Source organism: Pogoniulus pusillus, chromosome 8 (genome assembly GCF_015220805.1).
Source record: "Pogoniulus pusillus isolate bPogPus1 chromosome 8, bPogPus1.pri, whole genome shotgun sequence".
NCBI lineage: Eukaryota > Metazoa > Chordata > Aves > Piciformes > Lybiidae > Pogoniulus > Pogoniulus pusillus.
Window position 1 is genome coordinate 27998506 of NC_087271.1, and position 15060 is coordinate 28013565.

Sequence of the window (15060 nt, forward strand, 5' to 3'; positions counted from 1 at the left end):
ATTATCGTGATTTGAACATAGGATCTAGTTCAAAGAAGTTGAAAACATTAAAAATATCTGAAAGTATGAAAAGCAGTTCTGTAAAGTTCAAATGCTTATGTTCAGTTGTATGCTTCAAGCATTTGTACAAAGCTCCTTAAGAGCTATTATATTCAAAACAATTTTCAAACAGAAACAATTAAAGGATTTGGAAAAATAATCTATAAACCAATGCTACTTACTGCAGCTAAAGTTCTATTAATATGTTCAGTTATACAGTCTTTGTATAACTCGCACTTGGCCTTCGGATTTTCTGTAGGAATTAAAAAAGAAACTAATTATATTTGTCAGTTCAGTGTTCAATATATAACCATTTTAAGAGCTCTTGTCTAACTAACTCCCCAAACCACAGTCATCCTGAATTTATGTACATAAGACACAGCATTTCACTCTCACACTTCAGCTAGTAAGACTTTGCTAAATTTACCACACTGAATTGGACTCTGAGCTTTCTTTTACTCAGGTAGAGAACTTGGACCCTTTCCTTGGGACTTCCACAGGTTAAAGATAGAGACAGCTAAAGTTTACAAGAGGACAGATCTGACAACTATGACGAGGCAACCATTATTTCAAATGTACTTTGTCATGGTTTTTAGCACAAATACATTTGTGAATTTATTCCATTCTCAAGAAATGTAGATGATACTGTGTTGCCTCCTTTTTATGTCTTGCTGATTAATCCAACTGAAGATAAAGAGGCACTGGTGGGTTTCTCAGAAGACGTAGCTCTATAATAACACATAAACCTTTATAATATCATGTACCTTGGCAGGAAGTGCCATCATTTGGCTTAAATTGCAATTTTCCTGTGGATGGTTGATAACCTTCCTTACAGGAGCAGTTAAAATCTCCATCCACGTTCTCACATTTTGCATGATCTCCACAGGCAACAGTTCCTTCATTGATGCACTCATCTACATCTGCAAATATTGTGAGAAATTGAATTTTTATTAAGTATTTACAGACACCTTACTGCTTTGTTGATAACAGCCCTGAACACTGCAAGCACTTTAATAATAAAATTTCATAGAATTAAAAAAGGGTGAAAACTAAAAAGGCAAAACACCTGCCAGTTCTAATACTTAGGGATTAGAAGAATAAATCATAATTGATCGTATTTTCATACCATCACTTATTACTATGTAATATTGCATTGTTAATGTTTTAAAACCGTGAGTGTAAATGTTAATTCTATCATAACAAAATGCTCAGCATGATGTAAATCACCTGAAATCCATTTCCCAGAGATTAGACTAAAAAGATTTTCTCAGTCTTATGGTTCAGTTAGAGAAGAGATCAAAAACTGCAGCCTTTTCGTTTAAGTCACAGCTTTAAAAGGTGCTACAAAAGATCACTCTATCCATCTCGTTAATCAAAAGCTTAAGCTCTGTACCCCTTAAAAGTGCTTGGAGTGTCTTTTTTCTTTTTTTTTTAATCCACATTTAAATGTCGTTTGCCTAAAATGGCTTCTGTGCCTCTAAATAATTTGCCATTAGGCAAACACGCTTGGTAACTAGGTGAGGCACAGCCCTAGAGCAAATCTGATGAATTCCAGTAAGGGAATTCATAAACCAATCAGTTCAGGAGAGCTGGGCATTAACTTTCTGGCAGTAGTAGGGGTTATTTTGCATTATTTGGTTGGCTGGGGATAAAGATCAAATAACTCAATGGAGAAAGTAGACTGGGAACAATACCAAATAATTCTGAAGAATGAAGTAATGGGCTGTGAAATGCTGTGTTGGAAAGGAGAAAAAAAGTGAGCAGCTTTGGGAAGGGTATATTTGATCAAAAGAGTTGAAAAAGGAAGAAGTGATATATGAGCAGATTTAAAGAAACAGTTTGAGAGCTGAATGGAAGGAAAGTAAAGATAGGGGTATGGATAAACTGGAGAGGAAGACAACCTAATTAAGAACTGGTATGGCACTGAATTTGGGAAAGAAATAAGTGAAAAAGGAGAACTCTGTGATGGATTGTGCAAAATTAATCATCTGTGTTAATTTTGATATCCAGGTGATGATTGTTAATAACTATGGAAACTGGTGCAGGCAGGATGCAGTGCGATGTGCAGTCTCAGCACAATGGCACGCTGGGGGCTATCCAGGCTGATCACATGCAGGCATTTAGAGCCTGTTCCTGGTAAGCTCTTCAGGCAAATTCAGGATGCAAAATGAGGCGGTGGCAGCCCCTGTGCTACCTGCTTATCCCTTTTATCAATATCCAGCCTGAGACTAATGAGGCATTGGACATAGATTAGCCAATCAGAATGGCACTTTGCCAAGCCTCACCATATTAGGTGAAGCCAGGGCTTTCCCCATCCCCTCCCATGGTTGCCTCCCCCAGCACAGAAGGAGCAGGGGAACATTTCTGGACAAGAAAACATGGATAAGCCCATGTTTGCCCCATCAGGCCTACCACCACAAGCTCATAGTGGAGGAGGAACTCCTTGAATGGATAGGAGGCCTTTGTGCAGCCGGTTAGGAATTAAGAACAGACAGAAAGCATGTATGTGGAGCAGAAAATGCACTATAAGCAAACAGAGCCTAGTTTTGCCTCATTTAGATATGAAATAGCTGGTTGTTTTCAAAAAGTACCAGACCAAAAATGAGCAATAATGTATAAAATAGGGTTGCTAGAGAAACAGAAATTGTGGAAAGATAAAAAACATGTACTGCATGCCCTTGGAAATATCTAGAAAATGCAGGAAGAAGTATAACTGGAGGCTATCTGCCTATTTGGACAGAGGTTTTGGTAACATCACAGAATATTCTTCATTTATGGGGGCAGATGTGGCTGGTTTGGAGGGCAGAAGGGCTCTGCAGCGGGACCTTGACCGCCTGCACAGATGGGCAGAGTCCAATGGGATGGCGTTCAATAGCTCCAAGTGCAGGGTGCTGCACTTTGGCCACAGCAACCCCATGCAGAGATACAGGCTGGGGTCAGAGTGGCTGGAGAGCAGCCAGACAGAGAGGGATCTGGGGGTGCTGATTGATACCCGCCTGAACATGAGCCAGCAGTGTGCCCAGGTGGCCAAGAGAGCCAGTGGCATCCTGGCCTGCATCAGGAATGGTGTGGTCAGCAGGAGCAGGGAGGTCATTCTGCCCCTGTGCTCTGCACTGCTTAGACCTCACCTTGAGTACTGTGTTCAGTTCTGGGCCCCCCAGTTTAGGAGGGACATTGAGATGCTTGAGCGTGTCCAGAGAATGGCAATGAGGCTGGTGAGAGGCCTCGAGCACAAGCCCTACGAGGAGAGGCTGAGGGAGCTGGGATTGTTTAGGCTGGATAAGAGGAGGCTCAGGGGTGACCTTATTGCTGTCTACAACTACCTGAGGGGTGGTTGTGGCCAGGAGGAGATTGCTCTCTTCTCTCAGGTGGCCAGCACCAGAACGAGAGGACACAGCCTCAGGCTGTGCCAGGAGAAATTTAGGCTGGAGGTGAGGAGAAAGTTCTTCACTGAGAGAGTCATTGGACACTGGAATGGGCTGCCCGGGGAGGTGGTGGAGTCGCCGTCCCTGGGGCTGTTCAAGGCAGGATTGGATGTGGCACTTGGTGCCATGGTCTAGCCTTGAGCTCTGTGGTAAAGGGTTGGACTTGATGATCTGTGAGGTCTCTTCCAACCTTGGTGATACTGTGATACCGTGAAAATGTCCATAAAGAATGAGATAAGCTTTTTATAAAAACATGTTTTTAAATGGGACAATGTAAAATGCTGTTAAACTTCTAGTGGGATATCCCAACAGTTGCTGCATCCATACAGTTTTTGCTGGATTGCATTTGATTCTCCATCTTACTGTTTTCTGCTTGTAACCCTGGAAGTCTTAGTGGGGTTCAAGGTGATGTTTGAGGTCCCACATCTATTTTATATCTGTTTTCCTCACTGAGCAGTGACTACAATTAGCACCTGATATGCTGTGTTCATTGAAAGCTGTTCAGACTCCTGTGTGGCACATACAAGAAGGAGAGGTGAGGCTGGAGGCACATTTGCTCTCCCCAGCACAACTACCTCTGCTCTTCAGCAAAAGCCACCAAGGGGACTGTGTGTCTGAATGGGTTAGCATGTGCACTGAAGCTTAGAGCATGAGATTAAATTGTAATTATCAGCATTGGGGCACTAGTTTTTCTCCCATATTGCATGTCCCAGACTGCAAATGTTTCTCTTCAACGAGCAGAGTTTTGTGTTAAGTATATTTGTATGGTTACTGCGACTTCAGTATTCACAGTCATGGAGCTATCCAGGTTAGACATCAATGTATCTGGCACAGGAGAGGGAGGGGCAAAGCTTGATATAGTGCTACACACAGGCTACCTCATAATTACATTTTGTCATTTAAAGACAAAGCTAATGTTCATACTGCTGTCATTTAAATAACCTCTCACATCCATAAATTTTAAAGCTCTTTATGAAACAAGTGTCTGCTTCTCAGTGCCTCGTGGTGTGACCTGTGTAAAACAGACAAACTGAATGAACTGAAGTGGCAAAGGTGAAAACATGACAATTCCAGGCTGTATACCAAGAACACATGGCAGCCTTATACCAAAGAGTTCCTTGACCTTGTCAGCTACATGGAGAAGCTGACCTTATTGCTGTCTACAACTACCTGAGGGGTGGTTGTGGCCAGGAGGAGGTTGCTCTCTTCTCTCAGGTGGCCAGCACCAGAACAAGAGGACACAGCTTCAGGCTGCGCCAGGGGAGATTTAGGCTCGAGGTGAGGAGAAAGTTCTTCACTGAGAGAGTCATTGGACACTGGAATGGGCTGCCTGGGGAGGTGGTGGAGTCGCCGTCCCTGGGGCTGTTCAAGGCAAGATTGGACGTGGCACTTGGTGCCATGGTCTGGCCTTGAGCTCTGTGGTAAAGGGTTGGACTTGATGATCTGTGAGGTCTCTTCCAACCCTGATAATACTGTGATACTGTGATACTGTGAAGAAGGTGTCAGCATACATTACAGTGTTAAAAACCAGCAAAAGACAGCAAGCTTTGCTAAAACTTGTAAATATTTGAATAATTTTCATATTATCATTGCTAAGCATCAGATTTCCATAGGATTTACTGATGTCAAGAGTTCTGAATTGTGATGATATTTTGCTTTTCATGAAACTTTTGTTTGGTAAATAGCTTTCATTATTTGCAGTCATGTAAATTACCCTTCCTTGTAATTATGTGGGATATGAAGTGTAATGGAGATTTCAATGAGAAGTTGGGATTATCCAGAATGACAGGAGAAACTGAAGCACCAAGACACATCTCTGGCATCAGGCTATTTAAAGTCTGACAGAGACACCCTGTTGAATATATGCAAATAGACTTTCTGCAGTTGAATTATTCATATGGGATGAGTCTATATCACATGATCTAATTTGCAGTTTCCTAGAGAAAAAAAAAAAAAAAAAGAAGAAAAAAATTCCTGGAGTGCTAAATTAAAAGGCAATATGCCTCATCTTGCAAGATACTAATCAGCTTCATATCAATCAATGAGATTGTCAGGGGCAACCAACAATTTGTGACAGTTGCAAGAATGCTGCTTTTAAGTTCCTGCTTTGAAATAATGTGTGCACTAGCTATAAGTTTTTGTTACTTTATATATTGCAGTTATGCCTTTTAAACTGAATCTACAATTGTTGGATCACACAGACAACAGCTTGTTGGTGCCTTTAGCTTTCCAGTTTTGGGGCAAGGATCCGTTGTGGTAGGCCTGATAGGCCAAAATAGGCTTATACATGTTCTGGCTTCCCCAGGTGTGTGTTTTTCTGCCCTCCCTCCTTCTGTTTCAGGGAGAAGCAACTGTGGGAAAGAGGACAAAAAACCTGGAGCTACTGAGTCTAAGGACTCTGGCCTGCCCAGAATTGTTTTGCTCCTGTGGTAAACAAGGTACACACACTTAGCTTGTGCCTGCCTTTTGCAAGGCCTGTGCTTTTCCCAGATTTGGGTAAAGCAAGCCTGTGATTTCACTTAATATGGTCAAGCTGCCATTCTGATTGGCTATTCTGTGTCCAAAGGCCCATTAGTCTCAGCTACATTGATAAAAGGAGATACACAGGTAAACACAATACGCTCTGCATTGTGTTTGAGCCTGCTGTTGCCTGTTGCTATTGCTCTCTGTTTCTGGCAGTATACAGCCTTACTGCCTTATTGTTTGCCTGGAAATTCCACTGCCTTGAGTTTACCAGGGACAGGCTCTAAATGCCTCCATGTGATCAGCCTGCATAGCCAGTGTGACATCGTGCTAAAACTGCACATGGCAAGACATCCTACCTACACCTGAAAGTCTCCTGCCTCCTTTCCCCATCTAGAGGAGCCAGGATAAAAGGTCAGAGATTGTCTGTTTCCTTTCCCCAGAAGCCTGGAAGAATCAAGTCTCAGTGGTGACAAGACAGAATTCCCTGAAAGTGTTTGGGTAGTATCTGAAGTCGTTACTAGCCCCACAAGTTGGGAGATAATAATTCTGTGAGTAAACATTTATAGCCTCTTAATAATTCACCATAGTCTGCCATAAACAGAAAGGAGCTTCTTAAGTCCATCTAGTGGGCAGGAGGTATATTGACTGCAAGCGGTATTTGGCTGCAAGAACATTCTCTTCCAGTTCAATTGTTTGTATGTTTTTTGTAAGTTATTTCTAGGTCTAGTTATTATCTGTATAAAGTTTTCATGACTGTGCGAAGAACCCATTATTAAAATTAGTGGTTGGGGGTAGTGAGAGTTCTGAATATCAAAATTAATCAACAATAATAATTTTGGAACATATAATCTCACATTAATAACCCCTCTGTAACAGGATCTCAAACTATCCTCCTTGATCTACTACAGGAGTGGGACTGGGCAGCCAAGGCATGCATAAGCAGTCTTCATAGGCAACATTCCTGAGCAAAGGTTGAAGAAAAGCAGCCTTTTAAATAGGAGAGCATGGCTCTGCAAAAGCCTTGGCCTTTTAGTAAATATTCAAAACAAATCCTGGAGCGGAACTTTGAAGCTTTTGTAATAGCTCTGATCAGAAAAACAGTATCACCAACACCACTTAGGCTAGTGCAAAAATAGATTTATAACCTTTCATTTTATTTCTGTGCTTTGTCACTCCTCATTTACTGCAGCAGGCAAGGAAATTCCAATTAAATTAAAAGTACTGAGAACAGTTATTATGTTCAGTCTTGCCAATTACTGGATTGTACCTACATTGCTTTGATTCTTCACCAGTCAGTCAAGACAGCTTGATGTCTACATTATACCTTCAGCTTATTAGTAGCTTGCAAAGTGATTGAAAACTCCAGTCGCAAAGGACTAGATGTTCCCTCCCGGTGTCTCCATGCTGTGGAAGGCAGCAGCACACACAAAGTAGAAATGAAAAAAGACTACGAATGGCATGAGCAAAAGAAAAGTTAGCAGCGTGGCACAGTGCCATATCCAATCCACTCTACAACTTCCCTATCGCAGAAAGGGAGGTGGCTGAAAAGGTGCCTTCCCAGCAGTCTTAGAAACACCTGAAGAAAAATAGTAACATGTTTCTGGAAAAGGCAGAGTGGCACAGATGTCACTTTCATGTTACAGATGGCCATTTTCACATTTTAACTCTAGCTGGGGTGAAAAAAGTAAGGTTTTATATAATTAAAAAAAAAATCTGCATCTGAACATTGAGTAAAATGTGAGGTCTAAGGAAAAGGCATGTCTTCTTCACAATAGATTTTAATAGCTCATGTTCAGGACAGCAGAAAAATATCATCTTTGGAAATATCACATCCCTCCTTTCCTCTGTTTTCTTTTCCATTTCCACTCTCCTTGTCTTTTTCTCTCTTTCCCCTTCCTGCTCTTCAGTTCCTCCTCTATCTGCATGTTTCATTGCCGTTTCTTCAATTCTGTATAGAAGTAGCTGTATATGAATGAAATACCGCTGACCCTCAACTCAAAACTCAATATTCTGATTGAATTAAAGGTGAACTGACCAACGCCATTGATTGAGAATTATAACCACTTTGTATTTGCAAGTTTAGTATAATATCCACAGCAGGGAGGAACACACATCTGTAGGCACATGGAATTTGAAATGAACTCTGAAATGGATTCACACACACACACACAGTGATGTAGCACACTTGCACCATTGAGAACTCCAGACATGCTTAGTGGCATAAACGAATAGGCTGCGTAATGGCATATTTCCCAATGGCATATTTTTAGTGTTACTGCCATATTTATTCTAGACATATATTAAAAAGAAATATTTTGGGACCCTAAAAGCTTGGGTTGGGTGGATACTCACTCAGTAGCTCCATCCTCCAATCTGTACTGGATAACTTATGCTGCGTTTACAATGACAATGTTTGCTTTAGCGCTGTACGCCCTAAACATATTAATGTCAGCTTCCTGTGTGCAAGTCATATCTACTACCTGTGGCAGCACATCCATTTGGTACAAAATATTCTATTATGATTTTGCTTACAGAAAATTAATTGTGGATCAAAAAATTGTCTCTAGCACTCAATTTGGTAAAGTAATTGGTGCATTTGTTTAATAAGAAAAGGTGCCCACAGGTGATTTTTTAATTCAGTGTAAGTTTTGGAAGCTCTCAGTTCTTCCCATATTCCTCCCACATAGATTTGCAAAAAAGGAGAACAAAAGTGCTAAACTAACACCCCGTAAAGGATTAAAAATGATCAGTCTACCCAGTAAACAGAGGAAAGAAGTAAAAAAAAGTAACAAAAACAGTCAGAGAAATAACTGTGAGGGCAAAACTTCCAAAGCAGAGGAAATGTCATAACTTAGAAATCAAAACCTGGACCAGAAATGGCAAGAATATTTACAGCTCAATGTGCTAACAGTCTCAATCCCAGCTAATTTAAGATCAATTTATAGGGGTGGATAAAGCAGAGCTCTTTTAGATGGATGTGAGCAATGGGCAAGAAATGTTGATTAGATCACTTTCTTGCTTAATATGCAGCCATTCTATTGATATTAAGAGCAGTATGAAGAGAGGTTGTCAGCACTTACAATCTCACAGGAGACATATCTAGAATGAGGCACAGTCAGCATAAAGGTGTAAAGGGCAATAGATTTATTTCTCATTTTCCCATTCCCTGAGGACTGTTGCAACATACAGAGAAAATTGCCAGGAGTTTCAAACAAGAGAAATAGTTACAGTTCTTCCATTCAAAGGAAATCCTAAAAGATTGCATAGTTGTTCAGGAAAAAAAAATTCCCAAGAACATTTCCTCCCTTGTAATCTTAAACATGTTCTATCCAACTACTACAGAAACAGGGACTGATGGATGGCACAAGAGGTAAAATAACTACCGGTCTTGCTTATTGCTTTTGATTAAGCTAGAGAAATTAGCCAAGTTAACTAAATTAACCTGACCAAAACACCTAAAGAAGAGGTATTTGGAGTGCATTAGCTGAAACCTATAGGGAATTCTTTTGGTCCAGAGTGACCTGAATGTACAATGCTTTGTTACTCTGCTTTATTTTAATTTTACAACTACTTTGCTCATATTTCAGTGAAACAGGGGGCGTGAATAGGTGGATAGGGGATTTCTGTGATACCTTATTTATACATTAATTGTCTAGATCTGTCACATGTAGGCTAAAAATGAGTCAAGATTGAAGTGTCATTGAAAGCAATGGCAGCTGCCCTGCTGTCAGTGATAAATGTGAGCCTGCACTGGAGTGTTAAGTCTGTACCAGTCCATATTGTGGGGAATTTTATATCCAGACTCCAAAATTCATAAATCTGAAAGCATTTTTGCTAGATTTCGGTAGTTAACAGAAGCAGTAAGAGAGGAGTGACAATGCAAAGCTAGCTGGCAGACATTATTAACTTACCTACACAGGAGGTTCCATCATTAGGTACAAAAGTTTGTTGACCGTTGCTGGATTTGAAACCAGGCACACAGGTACAGTAATAACTTCCCACCGTGTTTGTGCAATTGGCATGCTCTCCACAAGGCTGAGTAGCGTTTTCACATTCATTATCATCTGTCAAGACATAAATTATGGAGAAATATATTTGCATTTGCCAATTGAGGAAAACAGTAAAGCCAAAGCTTAATTTGCCTCTGGTATTTTATTTATATAAGTTTTGAACCCTGAGCTGGCACTCTTAGTGTTTGTCTATATAGGGTGCCCATTGCCGAGGATGTAATCAGATGTTCAGCATCACTCTTCTGCCCTCATCCTCAGTGAGTCAATAAATGAGTACTGAAGTGAATAGTTGTGATGGTTTGGGTGTCACCAGCCTCCCCACACTTTGGAAAATCACACAGACAAGACTCAGCAGCTCTGGAAATTGAATGAAGCTTTATATTTACCACTTAGCACAAGCAGATATTTACAATATATACAGTTATATACAGAAATATACAAGTTAAAAAGGTAATACAGAAACACAGCACCCCTCCCAGAAGCCTGAATCCCCAGGAGGGGCTCTCAACCACCCTTCCACCTTCCTCCCACCCCTCTACCTTACGCAAGACTTTGCCTTATGCTCAAGGTAGCTTGGAGGGTCAGCCAGGGGGGTTAGGAAGCAGATGGATTAGTCACACAGATGGCAGGTTAGGTTAGAGAGAGAAGTTCAGCCCAAAGCCCAGACAGAGAGTGACTCTGTTGTCTGTATTTATGTTCTTGTTCTTATACATCTCAGCAAGCCTATGAGCGAAGTAGACATCACCATTGCTTCCTTTTCACAGCCTGTAATCACCAAAACATTCTAGCTAGGCTAAAACTAGCACAATAGTTTAATTGGGTATTCACCTGGAAAAAATGATTAAGACAAGCACATATTCTTCTATGACTGTATCTGGTAATCATTTTTTTACTACCTGAAAATCTATAGTTAGAGAGTCACCTGATATTGCATTTAAGAATTTAGAATTATAGAAAGCTGAACTCAAAATGATATCAAGAACTCACCTACTTTGTTCCCTGACACCAAGACAGAATCAATGCAGGTAAACTGACAGGTTTGGGGATTTTTTTTGTTGTTTGGTATTATTATTATTGTTGTTATTGCTATTGTTATTGTCTTCCTGGCCTGTTTTTGAAGACTGTCAGTAATATTTCTCAGCAGTCTCAGACTACAAACTTACAAAGTTTGTCCTATCAACTGACCTGAGTCTTCACGTATATTAGTTTTTAATTAGTTATCCCAAAGATCTTAAATAGATTAGCAAAATTCATGGCTGGATCTTTACCTCTTACCTATTGCAGTAAAGTCATCACTTTTGCAGCTGCAAATTTGCATGATCTGTTTTAGAGGGCTAATCTCATGCTTCCAAATAACGTATATAGAAAAGGAATGATACACACAGGTTTTAAGACTACTTTATCTTTGCAGAGCCTCTGTGTGTGCTACCGTTTTGATCACAGGGATTCAGGTAGCTTGATCAAATTTTGAATGAAATCATAAACTCATGCTTTGAACTCTATAGTTGATTTTCTGCAGTGACTCAATAAAATGGTTTCCTCTCCATAATCTTCCAAGGACCCTGCTATCTGATAAATAACTTTCAGATCAGAATTGAGAAAAATTTCAAACCCTCCCTTATCCAGACACTGTACTTACAGTAACACTGACAATACTGACAATCTCAACTTTTCAAATAGCCCATTTCTCCCAAAGCACCCCAAAATTCTGAAGCAAACAAATCAATGAAACTCTCTGAAAAAAGATAATATTATGAGTGGAGTTTTCCTTTTTTTATTTTCCTACAATGTGAGAAAGGAAAAGAGTTAAAGGCTTCCTGCGGTTTACTGGGATTTTGTTCCTGTTCTCAAGCAAAAGATACTCATAACACGATGAATGACAGGAAAGAATTTAACACGGAGAGAAATAACAATTTATTGCAGTAGTGGAACGATTAAGGAGCACAACAGGGAGAAGAAATATGATTTCAGAAAAGATGCTCAAGGATGAGTTAAAGAAAGGCGCTTCTGCCTTCCTGATAGTGTTCTCATAAGGTGTTTACAGAGATAGGATACAGATAAGTGAAGTGTCGTGTAAGCTAGGGCAGTGGCAAGATTAAAGTACAGCAAGAGTTGTAAAATTGTGCAGAAATACATTTCTGCAATATAACTGAGTCACAACCCCCAGCATAACCCTGAAACAGGACATTTTTCAGAGTTGAAGTCTGACGTGATTTTGGATGTTACTCAATTGACTCAGAGATGCAAATATCAATTCAGAACTACATCTCTCCTCTGGGGAATTTGGGTCAACAGTATCAAATGGATTATGCTCATTATAATTAAAATTGAATGTAATTTAATGAGGAATCCAAGTACCAAAGCAATTTGCCAACATGTCAACAATATTTATTCCCCAGCTTTGGCATTCGTGCACATAGTGCAGGAAAGGTGTATGGTTTAGATCTTAAAGAAGGCCAAAGTAAAACCAAATTCAGTAAAATTATGATAGGGAGGAAAAATGCAGTGTTGATGCAAGGTGAAAATCAGATCATGAGAATATGAAAAATCCAGTTTGGCTCATGCCATTGCAGAGACTAAACACCAGAACACTACAGATCTCAGTAACAAGGTTCACTTTGAAAATCTCACATATATGACTGTTTGGCTCTTTTGCAGTCTTGATTTACTCTGGACTGTGGCATTTCATGACAGAAAAGAAGTGGATAACCCTGTTTCAGCTGCCAAGTAAACTTGGCCTTGGGAAAGCATTATAGATCCTAGAAAACAGTCTGTGTTTGGAAAGCTCAGGGGACAGAAGACATGGAAAATGAGAAGTAGAAGGACACTGATGACTGCAGGATTTTATTCAAAGCAAAGAAGCTAAGGAACGGAGCATAGCCATAGTCCTCAAAATCCACCAATACTACCTTTTTCAGGTGGTCCAATATTAAAATGTCTTAGTAGTGGTCATCAGTAAAGTCTTTGTAGTTATGCCAGGTGGAGGTTGGTCTCTTCTCCCAGACAACCAGCAATAGAACAAGGGGACGCAGTGTGCCAGGGGAAGTATAGGCTGGGTGTTAGGAGGAAGTTCTTCACAGAGAGAGTGATTGGCCATTGGAATGGGCTGTCCAGGGAGGTGGTGGACTGCCCATCCTAGGAGGTGTTCAAGAAAAGATTGGATGAGGCACTTGGTGCCGTGGTCTAGTTGACTAGATAGGGCTGGGAGATAGGTTGGACTGTATGATCTTGGAGGTCTCTTCCAACCTGGTTGATTCTATGATTCTATTCTATTATAATTTAATGGATTATTGATTTTTTACTCAAAATTTAGGATGTCTGTAAGGGGTGACTGTGTTGCCTTCGGAGGCTTGCCTATTGAGAGCAACTTTTGGATGATTTAAGAAACCTTTAGAACCTAAAAGAATCTCAGCAACTTGCACTGCAAATACAAGAATGAGTGTTTGAAAGAGTTAAACTAATAAGGAGATTTCTTTTCACTGTTCTCATGGTCTAGTGTAATGCTGAGTAGATCATGCTGAGGGATAATTTACTGGACCACATCCGGCTTCCATTGAAATTAATGGCACAAAAGTTGATGACGTAAGTAGGCCCAGGGTGGCACTTGCTATGGAAGACTACTGAGTTAATGAGAAAGGCAGGTGAGAAATGTTTTCAAGAGGGGAGGGGGGGGAAGGAGTTTTATGTACAGTTTGACTAGATGTATTTTATCTACCTAATTTCACATGAAATATTTTACAAGATCAACAATGATGGCAGAAATATCTTCTAGTTCTCTATGTAAATAAATTGAATTTTTATTTTGGCCAGCAGCTCACTGTGAAGCCCAGGGACAATCATTCCTTTACATCAGGTAACATTGCACATGCTTGAGAAGAGGAGGCTCAGGGGTGATCTTATTACTGTCTACAACTACGTGAAGGGAAGCTGTAGCCAGGTGGGGGGTGGCCTCTTCTCCCAGGCAACCAGCAATAGAACAAGGGGACACAGTCTCAAGTTGTGCCAGGGTAGGTATAGGCTGGATGTTAGGAGGAAGTTCTTCACAGAGAGGGTGATTGGCATTGGAATGGGCTGCCCAGGGAGGTGGTGGAGGCACCATCCCTGGAGGTCTTCAAGAAAAGACTGGCTGAGGCACTTAGTGCCATGGTCTAGTTGACTGGATGGGGCTGGGTGCTAGGTTGGCCTGGATGATCTTGGAGGTCTCTTCCAAGCTGGTTGATTCTATGATTCTATGAATATGATATGTTTTGTATAGAACTCATTCAATTCTTTTAGAAAGTTAAAAACATTTGAAATAAAAAAAGAAGACTGATGTGCAGATTTAAGGGCCACAATGTAACTGGAAAATAGAGGAATCTGATAAGATTTGTAGGAAAAAAATGAGACAGGAAATTTTTCTATGATACTAAAATGCAAACTAACCTATCCTATATCCTGTTTTAATACTGTGTAGTTATAAAATTATAACATACATTAGGAAAATATTAGGGCAACTACAGCTACAAGGTGATGTAATTTGTTATCGACCAGCATGAGAAAAAGCTTTGAACTATCAGTTTTATATATAAGATTTTTTTCAATGTTGTTTATATGTTTTACATGAAAAATGTCATGAGGGAAAGTCTTAAAGCAGTGGATTTCTCAAAACACTGTTGAAGGATTTCCATAGCACTCTGTCCATAAGTGCTATGGAGATCCTTCCACAGTGTTTTGATAAATCCAAATGTGATGACATAATATGAAGAGTTAGTTTGGGGTGAAACTTGTCATATTGATTCAGACACTGAATTGTTATGGGTTTGGTTTTGGGTTTGGTTGTTTTTCTTCCCTTTTTGTGAATTTGCAATAAATGGTTTCTCCCTTCAGTTAAATAATGAATAAACAAGGTTGAAATCACCCAAGTTAAACAGAATGATTTGTGCATTTCGGTCTTCACCAATCCATGCAAGATGATTTTTTTGTGGAAGTGAAACTTTCTATTATAGAATATATTCTAGGCTCTCTAGCACTGAATTAAATAGGTATTTGTCAGGCTGATGTCCTTTATGGAAGGGAGGTTGTAGCCAGATGGGGGTTGGTCTCTTCTCCCAGACAGCCAGCAACAGAACAAAGAGACACAG

At 40.2% G+C, this 15060-nt stretch overlaps 1 protein-coding gene across 1 annotated transcript in view; it reads right to left on the minus strand.

The window, feature by feature from the left end:
* The window catches only part of ADGRL4 (adhesion G protein-coupled receptor L4), an 88802-nt gene that overhangs the window by 33326 nt on the left and 40416 nt on the right, over nucleotides 1-15060 (minus strand). The window contains exons 3-5 of the mRNA XM_064147863.1: nucleotides 9842-9994; nucleotides 804-959; nucleotides 222-292 (exon numbers count right to left, since the gene is read on the minus strand). Of these exons, the coding sequence (XP_064003933.1) occupies nucleotides 222-292; nucleotides 804-959; nucleotides 9842-9994 (380 nt within the window). The remainder of the gene's footprint in view (nucleotides 1-221; nucleotides 293-803; nucleotides 960-9841; nucleotides 9995-15060) is intronic.